At 37.4% G+C, this 17,100-nt stretch overlaps 1 protein-coding gene across 1 annotated transcript; it reads right to left on the bottom strand.

Moving 5' to 3' along the window:
- Positions 1 to 3,797: 3,797 nt before the first annotated feature.
- Positions 3,798 to 16,154, bottom strand: LOC143300440 (dynein regulatory complex subunit 4-like). Its single transcript, XM_076614100.1, has 10 exons — positions 15,996 to 16,154; positions 12,869 to 12,979; positions 10,397 to 10,594; positions 9,782 to 9,988; positions 8,958 to 9,218; positions 7,966 to 8,133; positions 7,475 to 7,561; positions 6,836 to 7,045; positions 5,747 to 5,812; positions 3,798 to 5,191 (listed from the first exon to the last, which is right to left on the bottom strand). The coding sequence occupies exons 1-10, from the start codon at positions 15,996 to 15,998 to the stop codon at positions 5,042 to 5,044; spliced, it is 1,461 nt and encodes a 486-aa protein (XP_076470215.1). The 5' UTR covers positions 15,999 to 16,154; the 3' UTR covers positions 3,798 to 5,041.
- Positions 16,155 to 17,100: the final 946 nt, after the last annotated feature.

The raw sequence follows: 17,100 nt of genomic DNA, 5'->3' as shown, positions 1-17,100 counted from the left end.
GGCTCAAATGGGAAAACTCTAGGGCCATACAGTGGAGTGCCACTACGCATGCTGCTTTGAGAGGGTTGCTCAAATTTCCTGACCAGCACTGTATAGCTGTCTGTATCTCTCGGGCCCAGTTTACGTCAGGATAAATTCTGAAAAACAGCATCAAGTACAGTCATAAATTGTCACACAGACCCAAACTTAATGGACCCCCACAGCAGAATCAACATCCTTATTTATAATCGAATAGAACAACTGTTCCAAATTGTGTAGCCTTTCATGCCCTGCTGTCATGGTAACCAGTTTCAGCTTCCCCGTCACTCTTTTATTTTTGTGCATGAGTTTCTGTCAGCGTTTTCAGTGTTGACCAGCAGATTCCTGAGGCACAGTTGAAGATTATGAAGAATTTAGTTCTCTTTGCTTGCGTTTCATGTGTATGTTGGAATGTGGAAACTGTTTAATGAAACAAATTTTGACCCCAGGCACAGGGTTCAGTGAAATAGCAGGCACACTAATGAGAAAAACAGAAAGGGGAGAAAAGACAAATTTCATGCATTTATGTTTGGAGGAGTTACTTTCTATCAACAAAGCAATATGTGAGACTTCAGTTCTCTCTCTCTCTCTCTCTCTCTCATTGACCTATGACAATATTTTCCCTCTTTTTTTTTTTTTTTAATATATCATACAAGCATGCTTCCTTTAGTAAAGTATACATTTTTCTTCCACTTTAGCTATGTGTATATCTATCAGTATATTGATGTATCCATATTCGCTGTACCATCATATGGTGTGTGTGTATATATATATATATATATATATATATATATGTTTGTGCCTTTTTTTCTACGTATCTTTATTACCACCATGCTTATTCCTTTATTTAGTATTGTCGTGTAGACCCTGTGTTATTGATGGGACTGGAAAAAAAGAATACCTTTCTCTCTCACTTCGTCTCTCCCCATTCTGAAGGCACAAATGTATCATGCACCTGTCTAGTTCTGTTGATTTGACAGACAATTAACTGCATATTTTTATGGTCTTTTATTTTTGTTGCAATCAATTGTGCGTGTGTGTGTGTGTGGTCTAATTTAGGACAAAAGATTTAGAAAAACAACAACAAAAAACGTGTTTGTGTGTACGTGTGTGTTCTGTTTTTGGGGTTTTTTTTGTTTTTGTTTTTGTTGTTGTTGTTTTTTTTAGCGGGGGGGTCGGGGGGGTTCATTCTTTAGTTTAGTGTCTTTCCACTATCAGTGATATTAGATTAAACAAAAAGAAAAGAGAAAAAAAAGAGGGGGGGGGGGGGGGGGGGGGGGGGCAGCACAGGAAAACAGTAAAGGTAGAAAACTACCAAAAGGCATAACTAACATGCAGTTACATTTAACAGTAATAATTCAATAATGACAACAATAATTAGAAACCATTAACGCAATTCTGAAGTACATTAAAGGAATATAGAAATAGGGTTATGAACTAATGCCTGTGAAAGTTTGACCATAAGAACCTTGTCAGAAATAACTTTCCAAAAATCATCTGCAGAATAGTTATTCTCTTTGAAATACTTGGGCAAGAAGGTACGTAACTGCGGACAGTGAAACAATGATGCAAGCTGAACTGCTTACCACAGATGCATGTAACATTTTTACTATACTTTGTCTTCAGCACATGAAGTTTTATATGGAAGAAAGTAGAGGTTATTAATCTTGTATAGCAAGGTGATGGATTCGGTATTTTTTCTTTAATAATATTCTCGGGGAATAATGTCCCTTTATGTTTTTGGAAACTTTTCCTTCCATCAGTTATGAAATCGATCCCATGCTGATTTTTCTAACAAAGTGTATGCCTCTTTTATGGAAAGACGGACATGTATTTTTGTCGATTTTTCTGAATCTTGTGCTCTTCTTTTAGCTGCTTTATCAGCAGTTTCATTGCCATGAATGCCCACATGAGAAGGCACCCAACAAAAACTGACCTCAGTCCCTTTAATCATCAAACAATGTACCAAATGATTTGCCTCAATAACTAAGTCAGGTCTTGTTTCAAGGCTAAATAATTCTAGAGCATAAGGTACTTATTTGGAATCAACAAAGAATGCTATTTTCAAGAAAACTATTTGATGGTTCACTAAGTAATTCGGAGCTTGTATAATAGCAATTAGCTCAGCACTGAATATGGAAAGATGTTTTCCAATAAATTAAGATTTTTCAACTTTAAAAGCAGGAATACAGAATGCCGTTCCAGCATTTTTGTCATCAAGAACAGATCCATCTGTAAATATATGGAGATGATTCTGATATTTTTCTTCTATATGAATTCTGGCAGTACTTGTCATGATATTTATGTTTTCTTCTTGTTTCAGAATAAGTGATACCAAAATCTGCTTTCAACATTTCCCAAAAAGGAACAGGAGTATGAAGTGGTTTTGCAGTTAACTCTTTCATGTTAACATCAGATTCTTTTCACAAATTTGAAATGTTAGTTGCAACTGTTTCTTGTGATGAAATGGCTTTAGCTCTTTTAGGAAAATCAGTGTCATATCTTACTGTCAGTTCATCAACAATGAAATTTTTTGTCATTGAAGTGTATCTCACATCAAATTTTGCTGTTGCTAACTAACGATGTTCATTTAAAGGAAGAATTCCAGCTGTTTTGTATGTTTCCTGGTTGGATGCATGAGAGGGCAGTCGAAGAGCAATTTTGATAGCCTTACAGTCTACACTTTGAATCTTTTGTAATAGATATCTAGGTGCACTGAAAAATATTTCTTGTGCATAGCCTATCTTAGATCTTACAAGGGCCACAGAAAAATGAATCAATGTTTGTGTGTCTGAGTCTGTGTCTGTGTCTGTCTATCAGTCTGTCTGACTGAGTTTGAACCACATCAGAGACAAATTTCAGTGTGGGATTTTCCAGCCCATTGCTATTTCTATCTCCATGGACCTCAGATGGGAAGACTGACATCAACACCACAATACTGAGTGCAATCCACTTCATGGATATGTTTTTTAGAGTATTCCTTAAATTCTCTTACTAATTAACGCTGCAGGCAAAATGAAATAAACAGTTTGGTTTCAAGATAACGTTTTTTATGTAATCTTACACACATATTTCTTTGTTATTAATGAAAAATTTGAAGTCACAAGACTTCTATGTACATATAGTGTATATATGCATTGAAAGTGATTTTTTTCTTGCTTTTGAAATGGCTCTGTCTTCACCAACTTTTTAAACCAAGACTCAGGCCAACATTTCTGACAAATTGCAAGGAAGCTCCCAAATAGGCATATTTTAGAACATTTGCAAGATGATTCACAACTGTATCAATCATTTGGTCTGGCATTGGCAAGAGTTCCAAGGGACAGAAGTTCATTTTCAATATGAAAAACATGCTACCATTTATTATCTTCTTCCTTTGTGGGATGTATTTGCTTTCTCTTTCATTTCTAGGAGTGGGATTAATAACTTTTGAGTTACAGTCATTTTTTTCCAGCCTGATCATCTCGGCAGACCGTTTTTTTGTTTGTTTGGTTGGTTGTTTTTTTGGGGGGGTTTTTAACATGATGGCAAGCTGCAATTTTGTGTACAATTGTTCTGATAGCCAGCTAAAACAGTGAAAGCAATGAAATCATTAGCATGTGTATGTTTTTTTCATCCAGGCACATATACTTTATGTGAATATGTTAAGTGTTAAATACATAAACTAACAAACAAAATCAGTTGATAGACAGACAGGCAGACAAAATGAAGAAAAGGAAAATAAACCCTGCAGCCATAATGACAGCAACAACTCACAAATCACTCATTCAACACAAATAAACATTCATAAAACATGTTCAGACAATATTCACAAATTACAATCAGTACATATCCACACATAAGACATTTTAAAAAATAGGCACTTTCAACCTTTTAATTTTTTTCTTCCTTTTCTTCATTCCTTTTCTTCCTTATTCCCTAATTCCCAAATTCAGTATTTCCTTTATTTCCTTCTCTTGTCTTCTAATCTTTTCTTCTTTTTTTCTTCCTCTTTTTCACACTAATTGCCATGAAGAAAAATTGTGATCTTCCCTCAAAAGTGGATGTGACAGTTATTTGCCACTCCAAAAATTTGAAATCAACAACCACCATGATGCTAAACAATTATGGTACACCGGAACCCTTAACAAACCTAAATACCCTTCAAAACAGGAACAATATCATGAGACAACACATGACAGTGGCTATGTCACCCTACTTATTAAAACAAAATTCCAGACACAATGATACATGTCTCTTTTTCATCTCTTTTTTTTCTTCTTTTTTCTTTTTCTTTTTTTTCCCAACATCAAAAGGATTCATACTATAGGTATATGAAACAGAATACAATTATGTACAAACATGTGCAATATCACAGACATTTTATTTCACATGACAAAATTTAACAAAGTATATAATTTAAAGTAAAGTATTAGTTTTAAAAATACAGATATGAAATAAACAAAACTATCACATGTTATGTTTTGTTGAAGGTTCCTGTGTACAAATACTAACTGTGTAAAATTTGTTGTGTTTTGTTTTTTACATTAAATCTCGAGTCAGTCTTATGTGAGTTAATCAGCCAAACAAACCTATTGCAATCACTGAGTGGGCCTGGAAAGTAAAACAGCATTTTACCCTCTTTGTTTCTTTGTTTCAAACTGTTGTCTGATAATGTAGAAGACATGAGTGATAAACAAAGAAGCGGAAGATTCCTTACCTCCTTGTAACTTTACTAACCTCACTCTTTCTTTCTGCATTTTCTTTCCGAAGTTAAAAATCCGAGCCCGAACAGTGCATGAAAAACAGTGTATATCTTACTGTTTAAGTGCAGTAATGCCATAAGTACCTGGCTTTGTTCCTGTTGTCAAAACTAAAACATATAAATAAATTAATGAATAAACAAAATTTCATATGTGTAGTCATGACAATACTGAGGAGTCACATGAAATAGGATGTCCATGTCAGGAAAGATTTTCATCAACTGCCCATTGACTGCAGAAAGAAAAAAAAAAAGAAAAAAAGATGACAAGGTCCATGTAAGTTAGGATGGTGCCGACACTAAGCCAGCTGGTCCATGCCCAAGGGTCTGACCACCAACAGTGCTCTCCAGAGGTTTGAACCCAAGCTCCTCTGTTGGGATGCCAAACTGACGCAGTTTGGACTCGTATGTTCGCAGTAGGTCGTTGTGAGCCTTGAAACAGAAATACGTAGACATAAGTAACAGTGTAACCAAACAGTCAACAACAGCTAATGCTCATCACAGAATATTTTGTGTTCAGCTTTAAGAATTTTTATCATTCAAACCATTGTCTGTTCTTTGTTGTTGTTTTTAAATCTTAGATAATGCAATGGAAAAAAATAAAATAAAACTTAACATTTTTGTCTAAATATTTCAGTGTCATAAAATCATGTGTGCACACACACACACACACACACACACACACACATGTATTCACTTGTATGCAAATAAGATTTCCTACACCCAGAAACTATTCCAACTTGCACTTCTCTCACACACAGAATAATAATAATAATAATAATAATAATTAGCATTTATATAGCGATGAATCTTGTGCAGAGATGAATCAAAGCGCTTTCACACCAGTCAGTCATATGCATGCATAATTCTAGACTGAACCTCACAAACATTTTCCATCAAAAAACACACAATTGAAAAGATGATAAAAGACAGAAACACACACACACACACACACACACACACACACACACACACACACACACTGACCTTGCACACACGGGCCAACTCGTACTGCAGATCTTTGATAGCGCTGTTCTTGGAATCAAGCACATCCTGTAAGTGACAAAAGTGAACTAAAACTTCTGCTGCCACAACAACAACAATGAAATCAGAACCAAATGAGAACCCACCCACCCCCCACACCCCATTCACCACTCCCACCATTGCAAACACACACACATACACACATCAACAATGACACATTGCTTCTTCCGTCATCTGTTTTCACTTAATATGGAAGGACATTAAATTGATGACTACTACCACTACAATGCTTCTTTCATCACCACAGTGTCTCTCCCCATATTTTGTCTCAACACACAGTACTTATACTGGTTTAAAAGAAATACATTAAAAACACAACGCATTCTCTCACACCAGGCATCACAAAGCAGTAGCACCACTGCCTGTAATACCACATCACTGTCTCTGACAATGACACTGAAACTGTTCTTTTCCTCTCTCAATTCCATGGTGACAGCTCTTTGGTAGTCAAGCATTTGATCTTATTTTTCTCTTTTTTTTTACCTTTTTTTTTTTTAAAGAAAGTATGCACAAACCAACTTGGAAAAACATTTCTGGGATACTGTGATGTCAAATTTAGGTCATATCCATTCACCTGTATATGTTTCATGTGAGCAATTACACATCCTTTTTTTTTTCCTTTTTCTAAGGAGGGATTTTTATAAATAACCACAACATACTAAACAACAAAACTTTTCTTTTTAATTTCCAGTTGCTGTAGCTCCCAAACTGCATTAAAGCATGTTGTTAACCACAGGTATTTTCAAGACATTAAAAAAACAAACAAAACAAAAAAAACACAAACTTGTAATTAAAATCTTGACTTTTCTTCTTCTTTTTTTTTTTTTTTTTTTTTTTTTTTTGTACACATTTGATTGTCATGAACCAAAACGGTCTGCTCCATTCACACAACATTTTGGGCACTCCTTAGGCCAGATCATTTAGATATTCACAACCACGCCTCTACCACATACACACTGCCCCTTGGCCCCCCTTAATACAACAGAGGACATCCAAACAAGCAGTGAACACAGCCACACACTCCATCCCCACCTCCAGCTTTCTTGTGACGACGGTGAGGGCGGTGGGATCAAGGTTGGAGGCAGAGAGCACTTCGTTGAGCTGTGCTTCCTTCTTCTCCAGTGTGTCGGCAAGGGCAGACAACTTCTTCTCCAGCAGCAAGTTCTTGAAGCTGCTCTTCTGTTGCACCTCGTGGATGGCCTTGACAAACTTGCGGTACAAGTCGTCTCTCTCCTCCTGCGTCTGGAAACCACAGAATACACCGTGAAGAACAGTTTGGAGGGTGAGCAATCAGTGCTGATTGTACTGACAAAACATCCAACATATTAAAGTACTATCAAACGATTTTTTTTTTCAAACCAGGGCAAAAAAACAAAATGTGGTTGTTATTGTTCATGTTCTTGCTGCTGCTGATGTGTGTGTGTGTGTGTGTGTGTGTGTTGAGTATTTTAAAGAGGTGTATAGTGAGAAAGCAAGCAAAGAAGGCCTAAAATAAATAATAAAGTAGGTGTAAACAAAAGTATGAATTTAATTAAAACTTTAATAACAGCCTCATCACATGGTGCAAATACATTCATGCTGCTTTTCATTGAAGTCTGTACACTTTATTAGTGTACAAATTCAAGTACAGATGAAAAAAAGAAAACGATGTTTGAAAAAAAAAAAACTCACCTTGTGGAATCTCTGTTCCAAAACTTCATGTTCCCATTTGAGTGCTTTGAAGTCATCTTCCATGATTTTTAATCTTGCTTTGGTCATCTGCAGAATGAAATAGATCATCACATAAAAATGTCATATACAGCAAATCATCACTGAAATGTAATAACTAAATCATAAAATTACGCTCAACCAAAAAAAAAAAAAAAAAAAAAAAAACTGCACTGATAAATGAACTAAGAAGCATTTTCAATTTCTTCTATCTCTCTCTCTGTGTCTCTCTGTGTGCCTCTCTCTCTCTCTCTCTCTCTCTCTCACACACACACACACACACACACACACACACACACACACAGGTGCAAAAAAAATCAAATGAAATAAACCAAACAAGCCCTATGTGAAAAAAAGAAAAACAGAGAGACAAAAAGAGAGACAAAAAAACGTCACACAAACCCTCCTCCAAAATACTGAAACAAACAAAGACGCTGCCGGACAGCATAACAGACCCTGAGCGTCTCCTTGTCCTTCTCGTAGTTGGCCAGCTGTCTGCGCAGCTCCTCCACCTCCTCCCGCGCTTTCTGCAGGGGCTCCGTCAGGCGCTTGTTCTCCGCGATCAGCTCTGCCATCTTCTTCTCCATCCTCTCCTCTTTCTTCTTCATCTCCTCCACTTGTTCCTGGGGCACAAGGAAGGGAACAGTGCAACAGCATTGTGAAAATAATTTGCTCCCACAGCTGTGTCTTCTCTCTCTCTCTCTCTCTTTCTTTCTCGCTGTTCAAACTCAAGTAAAAATGTGTACGATTTGAATGCATGTCCATATCTATAGGTATGTTTATAAACTGCATTACATTTTTCGTATGCATGTGCCTGTTCATCATGCATGCTTGTAAGCATTGTCACTGTGCACATGTACATGGTTACGCATTCAATTTATCTGAGTATGTCTGAATACTGTATCTGTACTACAATTATTCCATGTTATTTTTGTGAATACTTTCACTTCATTTTCACTTTGCCCTGAGGGCTGGATGTAAAAAGCATATGCATGCTTAATCCACTTCCCTCCTTAAACAAAAAAGGTTTGTTTTTTCTTTCCTTCTTTCCGTCTCTACACACATGCATGCACACAGACACAGACTCCCACTCAAAAAATAAGGCACACATACATACAAACATATAAACATAGTTTTAAACAGATGCTCAACAACTGTAAACAGGAAATGAGTGCTGTACGTTTACACAAAAGTGTGAAAGTGTAATATGAAAACCTTCAAGAAAGACAATCTTATAAATATACATCTAGCGAATTACTGACGCAGGTTCACTTTATCTCTGTGCAAGGAAATTAAGGTGATTTTTTTTTTTTTTTTTTTTTAAACATGCAATGTCTGTTTTAATTTTGTTGTGAAACTGAGTAATCAACAAGAGATCAAAGCAGACACAAAGAAGAAAACAATAAAACCAACATCACCCACAAAAACCCACACCAGCCCTCCTTACCTTTAGCGTGTTGATGAGAGCCAGATTGTTCAGAGTGATATCATTGTAGTAGTTTTTGATGTCACTGAAAGCCTTCTCATGGTTCTTCATCAGCGTGTTGATCTGCCCGTTCTTGCGTTCCTCGATCTCATGGATTTCAGTCTTGCGCCTCAGGTCCAGCTCGTCTCTCAAGGTGCGCATCTTCTTCTCATACTTGCCTTCAATCTCACGGGCTTGCCTCTCGAAGTCTTGGCGAAGCTGTGTGATTTGCTCATCATGGCTCTGGAAACAGATTATTTTTTTAAGTGGAGATATTTTATAATGAAAATCACACCTTCCCATGATGCCATCTGTCACCATATCTCTCTCAAAATCAAACAAGGAAACTACAAATACACACATACACACATCACACACACACATCACACACACTCTCTCTCTCACACACACACACACACACACACACACATATGATGACTGTATGCATATAAAAGTAAACAAGTGCATATGGAAATAGCTTCAGCGAATGCACAAGTCTGTCAACATGCAAGTTTTAACATAACTATGTATGTGCTTCTACCTGTTTAAATATTTGGACTTAACTATCAATCACACATTCATGGAAATTTTGACCCAGTAACAAAAAAAGACCTTCCTGTCCCTGTCCCGCCTTCCTGAGGTTTTCAATAACATCTTTATACGACAGCTGTTTACCTGAATCATATCCTACCTCACTAAAATTCTTAATGCAACAGTCATTTAAATAAAAAATCTCTCAAATGAAAATTACAACAACCAAGAAAGCAAATAAAACTAAAAACATTAACCTTCTATGTGCAACGTACCTTCTTGAGGTTCTTGATGACATCTTCATGGGACAGCTCCTGTTCCTTGAGCTCCACCTTGAGGGCCCGTTTGTCCTTCCTGAGGTCCATCTCCTTGTTGCTGTGGTTGTCCTGGGCCAGCTTCAGAGCCACTGAGCTCTCCGCCTTCAGCTCCGCAATGTTGTTCTGATGCTCATACAGCAAATGCTTCACCTTCTGCTTGTACACCTGTGGAGGGCAATAACACAGTGTGACTATGAATTATCATACTCCCTTGCACTCAGTTGAGTGGGGTTTTTTATTCCAGTTTGCTAAAGATGGTACACAAATCTCATTTGATCAGGTTTTTTTAGAGTAAACTGAGACTCAAAAAAACAAACCCTGAGGCAATAATCTGAAACACATAAATGAACTTCCTTTCAACTTCAATGGTGATCATCAAAAACATTTATCACATCTGACATAACTTTTTGAAATATCATATGGCCCAAAGCCAAAGTGTGGCTCGATCTTTTGTTATCTACTTGGACGTCCAGCTCATTACTGCATGATTTCTGCAAGCACCACATTCAGCAGACATTAATTTTCTTTTTTTTTTAAAAAATAAAAAACAGCGATCAAAGTTCAGCATCTTACTTTGATCTCTATCTGATGCCTCTCCTCAGCATCCTCCATCTCACGGTCCTTGTTGCGCAGCTCGGCTTTCTTCTCCTCCAGCTGTCGCTTGGTGATCTCCCAGAAGGTGTTGACCTTGTCGCGCTCCAGCTGGAAGTAGTTCCTCTCCTCCCGCTCCCGGTCCAGCTCCTCTCGCAGCCTGGAGATATGCTCCTCCAGCTGTTGGCAGAAACATTTGGGGAGGGGGGTGGGGGGGGGGGGTTACTGTTTAACTCTTTCACTGCCATGTTCAAGATGCTCAGCTGCCAATACAGAGAGTCCTTGAGGGTGTGGATTTGAATCCCATTCTCGCCCTTTCTTCCAAGTTTGTATGAAAAATCAGACTGAGCATCTATAGTCTTTCGGATGAGATGATAAACTGAGGTCCCATGTGCAGTGCGCACTTGGCGCACTGAAAAAAGAACCCATGGCAGCCAGAGTGTTGTCCAGAGTGTTGTCCTCGGCCAAAATTATGTAAAAAGAAATCCACTCTAATAGGTACATAAATTTATAAGCATGCACTCAAGACCTGACAAGCACATCGGGTTATGCTGCTGTCAGGCATCTGCCAAGCAGATGTGGTATAGCATATAATTATGGATTTGTCCGAATGCAGTGATGCCTAATTGAGAAACTGAAACTGAAACTGAAACATAGGCGACTTTTGTTGACTATACAGTGCACCACCATAGGTGACCTTTGTCAACATCAAGGTGTCATGTTGACAAGACCATTTCTCACACTGTAACAAAGCTCAACAGCTGCAGGCAGTTTCCCACCAATAAAACAATGACTAACGTTTGTCCCCTGACTGTGTTTGAAGTGCACAAGTCCACCATGTTTTGTTTTTTTCACATGAACCGAAGCCTGTGACTGAGAGCATCGTTTCTAAAATATTTGGTGCTGGGGAGTGTTCTTCACACACAAAGTAGGTGGTGAAAGAGTTAAAGATTTAAAGGTGTGGTTTTGTTGTTGTTGTTGCTGTTTGGTTTTCTTTTTTTTCTTTTTCTTTTTTTTTTTTTAAATAACATTTACATGATAACAGTTTATTGGTGTTATAGCAGCACTGCTTGTTTGCTGTGGATAAGCTTAGCATAAATATGCCAGCTATATCCAGCTTGCACAGATGAGGCACAGTGTGTTTAGACTAATAATCATAAATAATTTAACTTTTGTTTGATTTCTTTTCTCATTCAAGTAATCTTTGTTTTAACCATAACAAATATTGACTTTGTTTTGGGGTTGTTTTTTTTTTTTTTTTTTGTTTGTTTGTTTTTTGTTTGTTGTTGTTGTTTTTCTTTGAATGAACATGTATGAAAGCAAGCATATCTGTAGGTATAGGTGTGTGTCTGTGTGTGAGCATACATTTATGTATATTCATAAATCTGCACATTATAGTCCTTCCAGATGAATACATCCACATATGAAGTGTGCGTGTGTGTGTATGTGTGTGAGTGTGTGTTCATTTGTTATTTTAGACAAAAACCCTACCCCACCCCATGCCTGCCTGAAATCATCACTACTTTCTCTGTCCCTCTCTCTTCAATTAAATTAAAGAAAGAATATAAACAAAATAAAACAGACTAACTAGTCAACCAGTAAAATTACAACAAAAAGCCAAGGGGCTTTTAATTAGTCTCTTAACTATTTCAAACACAAGTTGATTATAAAATAAAACGTTTTCACTGGAAGCAGATGTAACTGCAGATTTTGTAAATGAAAGAAATAAAAATGTTTTCAACTGCTGACATTCATAGATGATATGCACTGAAGTAGAAGTACATTTTGTTTTTATAGCAACCAGTCGAAGTCTGTATATTAGAGTATAGACTGGTGAGCCTTCTGTTACTGTAATATCCTTCTGTATTGAAAGAAAAAAAAAGACCAATCTTAAACGAGCTTTAGAACTGACACAAAATAACACTTGAAATGTGTGTGTGTGTGTGTGTGTGTGTGTGTGTGTGTGTGTGTGTGTGTGAGAGAGAGAGAGAGAGAGAGAGAGAGAGAGAGAGACAGTGAGTGAGTGAGTTTGTGTGTGTGTGTGTGTGTGTGTGTGTGTGTCTGTGTCTGTGTGTCTGTTTGTGCATGTGTTATTGTCATTTTTGGTGGTGCTATATATGTGTGTGTGTGTGTGTGTGCGTGTGTGTGTGTGTGTGTGTGCATACATCTGTGTACATGTGCACTCATATCACTCATATGTGTGTGTGTGTGCATATGTACATGTGTGTATGTGTGCATGGATATCTGTGTGTGTGTGTGTGTGTGTGTGTGTGTGTGTGTGTGTGTGTGTGTGTGTGTGTGTGTGTGTGTGTGTGTGTGTGTGTGTGTACACATTCATGTGTGTTTCATTATGCTTGTGATACAGTATGTTTTAATGGTTGGGAAGTTTGTATTCTACATGAAATGTGAAAAAAAACAAAAAAACAATGACAGATTGGAGCAACATAGGCCTACCTGCTCTTTGGACATTTCTTCAGTGGAAATGCCATCGATGATTGTGGGTGCCTTTGCTGACTTCTTGCCCTTTTTACCACCCTTCTTTCCACTCTTCTTCTTTTTGGGTGGCTGCACAAAAGAATGACAAACAACTGTTTACTTGGACAGGTGCAAAGCAAATATCTGCATGAAAAAGAGTTTAAAATCAACTCTATAATCTTAACTGAGGAGCGGACCATTTTTTGTTGTTGTTGTTGTTTTTTTCTCTTCTTTATTAAAAAAAAAGAAAAAAAAGAAGAAGAAATACTGGACATAACAAAAAGTTCAAACACTATGTTAAACAAATCACCCGCCTGCCCCACTCTCCATGAGTATGTGTTTGACATGAACATATGTACATATACACATAAGCACATCTGCCGACTAACTTAAGTCTCAATCAACATGGAGGGAATGTAAAAAAAAAAAAAAAAAAGTCATTGTACAAAACAAAAAACAAAAAATTCACCACCCTTCACCTCTTAACCCATTCAACCCAAGGGAATTTACAGCCCCCACCAAGCTTCCCTGTCATACTGATGGAGGAAAATGCAGGAAATAGATAGAAATCAACCATTTTTGTTCTTTTTGAATCCAAACTAAGATGTGTGGACACAGCTAGAAATACCAAAAAGTTAGTTTCCTTTGCTTGCAGTTTATGCATATCTAAGAACATGGAAACCGTTTCACTGAAATAAAGTTTGTTGTGACACTAATCATGGAATTTCTTTGAGTAATACCTATGTACAGCATTATACACTTCATGTTTACATTAGAACTGCTTGTTTGTACTCTAGTGCATACAAAACTAGTTGATCATGCTTCTATACAGTCAACATGCACAGCTGAAAGGTCAGCTGTGACTGGTGCAACTGTTGGCTACTAGGAGTTAACCAAAATCTCCACCCTTTACCTAATAGATTCTTCAGAGACCAAGTCCATCGGATCAAAAGTCCACAGCTGTAACCATTCTGCTATCACACCAATCAGTTTTACTTATATACTACCATCTACACTATAATATGATCCTCCATATTAATGTATGTGATCTAAGGGTCACCCCTATGGCAGTGGAAAATAGATTAAAAGCTTTAAACCCATATAAAGCACAAGGACCAGACCAAATACCTTCAAGGCTCCTAAAGAGTTGAGCAAAGAGTTGGCTATTCCATTGAGCATAAGTCACTTGAAAGTGCTTCAATACCAAACGACTGGGAGATGGCTGAGGTAACAGCTATTTACAAGAAAGGGTCAAAACAAGAACCAGGTAATTATAGACTAGTGAGCCTGACATGTATAGTGTGTAAGATTTTAGAATCTTTTATTAGAGATGCAATGATTTCGCATATAAAAATAAATAACCTTTATGTAGAATGTCAGCATGGCTTTACACAGAATAGATCATGCATAACGCAACTATTAGAAGTAATCGAAGATCTGACTAAAATGACAGATAGCGGTAAATCTACTGACATAATTTATTTAGACTTCAAAAAAGCATTCGATTCTGTCCCACACGAAAGACTGTTATTAAAATTAGCCTCGTATGGTATTACTGGTAACTTACTGAACTGGACAAGAAACTTCTTAACAGGTAGAACACAATTAGTTAAGATAGGAGAAGAAAAGTCAACTTGTGCAAACGTAATCAGTGGTATTCCACAGGGCAGTATTCTTGGACCAGTACTTTTCACAATATATATAAACGACCTTCCTGATTGTATACAAAGTATGTGTAAAATTTTTGCAGATGACACTAAAATTTATGGTGATGCACACAACAATCTCACATTACAAACTGATTTATATACACTACAAGAATGGTCTGACAAATGGAACCTTTATTTTAATGTTTCAAAGTGTAAAGTAATGCACATAGGGAAAAAAATCCAAATAACAATTACCATATGAAAATAGAAAACACGACACAGAATATTGAGAAATGCCATAGTGAGAAAGACCTAGGAATAATGTTTGACAATAAACTATCCTTTGATACACATATTGATAATATTATAAATAAAGCCAATCAAATGATTGGTGTAATTAAGAGAGCCTTCAATTACTTAGATAAAGATATATTTCTCAACTTATATAAAGCATTAGTTAGATCGCATGTAGAATATGGTAATATTGTGTGGCACCCATACCTTAAGAGACAATCTAAAGCAACAGAAAGGGTCCAAAGAAGAGCAACGGAATTATTAAAAGAATGCAAGAATATGAGTTATCAACAAAGACTTACATACTTAAATCTACATTCACTAAAACTAAAAGGTAGAAGAGTAAGAGGAGATGTGATTGAACCTTATAAGATATTAAATAACATAAATGATGTAAATGCAAGACATATCTTTGAATGTCGGGCAATGATAGTACAAGGAACTCAGTAAAGAAAATTTGTTTAGAACACTGCAACACCAACATTAGAAAAAATTCACTGGCTAACCGAATTGCACAAACATGGAATGCACTACCAACCGAAGTTAAACTTGCACAAAATACTAACACATTTAAAATTCTCTTTGATACCAACACCATCTTAAAAGAAAATTTTTTTTCGACTATGATGAATAAAACAAAGTTTCTTGCAGAAGTGTACTTGCGTACCCCGCCCAACAACAAACAAAAGAAGAAAATAAATAAATAAAATAAAATGGAAGAAATGAAGATGAAGATTCGATGGGGACATAAAAAGACCGAGAGGTCTAGGCAGATGACTGCCAGTCCCTATACTACTACTACTACTACTACTACTGTCCATCATTACTATCAATCTCTTCCAACAGGTAACAATAATGATGATGAGATATTGTTTTCGTTATATATTATAATTCAAGTAACACTAACCAGCAAATCGATCGATGGCAAAGTTTCATATTAATAGAAAAACAAAGAGAAAAACTTTTACACGCGGTCGTGAGTCTTTTGGGTGTATCTAATCGCTTCACTTTTAAAACTCAAAATTTCAGTCATAGTTTGTTCAAATCGTTCACGTTCGCTTTCATTTGCAAACTGAAAACTACCAAGATTGATACAGATATTATCATAATCACAAATCCATATTCATTTTAGCAAAATGAATTCTCTAGTATAAGATTCTTACCATGTTGGCGAATTAGGGTGGCTGCAAAATCACAAAAATTCTGTTTTGTGTGTAAACGCTGTCCGACGCGCTACGGAAGCGTCAAATTGGTTGTCCACAGCAACAATGCCCGGATGTAAACATGGCACCTTGGTCTCGAGGTCTCTCTTGAATGAGGATACACTTTTTACTTTTCGATTGTTATGTTATTATACGTTTATCCAATATTTAGTATCAACCATTATACGTCAATCTTGAATAGATTTCTTTTGCTGAAAAATATGTGTTTACAAAAAAAATCACTAAACACAATACAGGGGGGAGTAATCCACTGTCCTTGCAGATTGCAAAGCGAGGCTTGAGCCACAATTTTATAAATAGAATGGACCGAATAAATGGCCCTACAGTTGAGGCCAATCAACCGCCATATCAGTGCCCCCATGCAGCAGTTTAATTTGTTGTTGTTGTACCGCTCAGTGTCTGCATGACTCAGTTGGTTGAGCGCCGAGCTGGCAATCAGAAAACTGTTGATTCGAATTCGAATGCTGCACGCCCCCAAATGTGAAAAATAGCAGAATTTTAATGCTCTTATGCACATACCGGCGGTACCGTGGCACTGGAAAGACATTGAAACTGACTGAAAACTTGAAGGGTGAATAAAGGGAGAAAAAGATACGGTAGACAAAGATACGGATGACCGAGACAAGGATAGACAAAGACTGGGACAGAAAAAGACACGGAAGGCAGGGACAGGGACTGGGGTGACACCGGCTAGGGGTAGTAAGGGGGGACACTGAGAGAAATCGGAGACACGGTTATAGCCGCATACGGAGGGATATGCCGGGAAACCGGGAGACAACGAAGTCGTAGTACACAGACTGGCAGACACAGGGAAAGACAGAGACAAGGGGGACATGGTCAAAAAGAACATCAGGAGACAGACGCCGTGTCGAAACTGACGTGGAGACCGCAGCCGGGTAGGGCACTCAGCCGGGCTGCGTGAGACACTGACGGATTGGCGGCCGGACTGAGACGAACAGGTAGACGGTGAAACGAGGGAGAAAGAAAGCAAAGGTGACTGAGAGAGAGAGAACGAGAGACACGGGCTACGGAGACTGATAGTGGA

Source organism: Babylonia areolata, chromosome 26 (assembly GCF_041734735.1).
Source record: "Babylonia areolata isolate BAREFJ2019XMU chromosome 26, ASM4173473v1, whole genome shotgun sequence".
NCBI classification, from domain to species: domain Eukaryota; kingdom Metazoa; phylum Mollusca; class Gastropoda; order Neogastropoda; family Buccinidae; genus Babylonia; species Babylonia areolata.
Note: the sequence above shows the minus strand (reverse complement) of the source record. Positions and strands in the feature narration are given on the sequence as shown.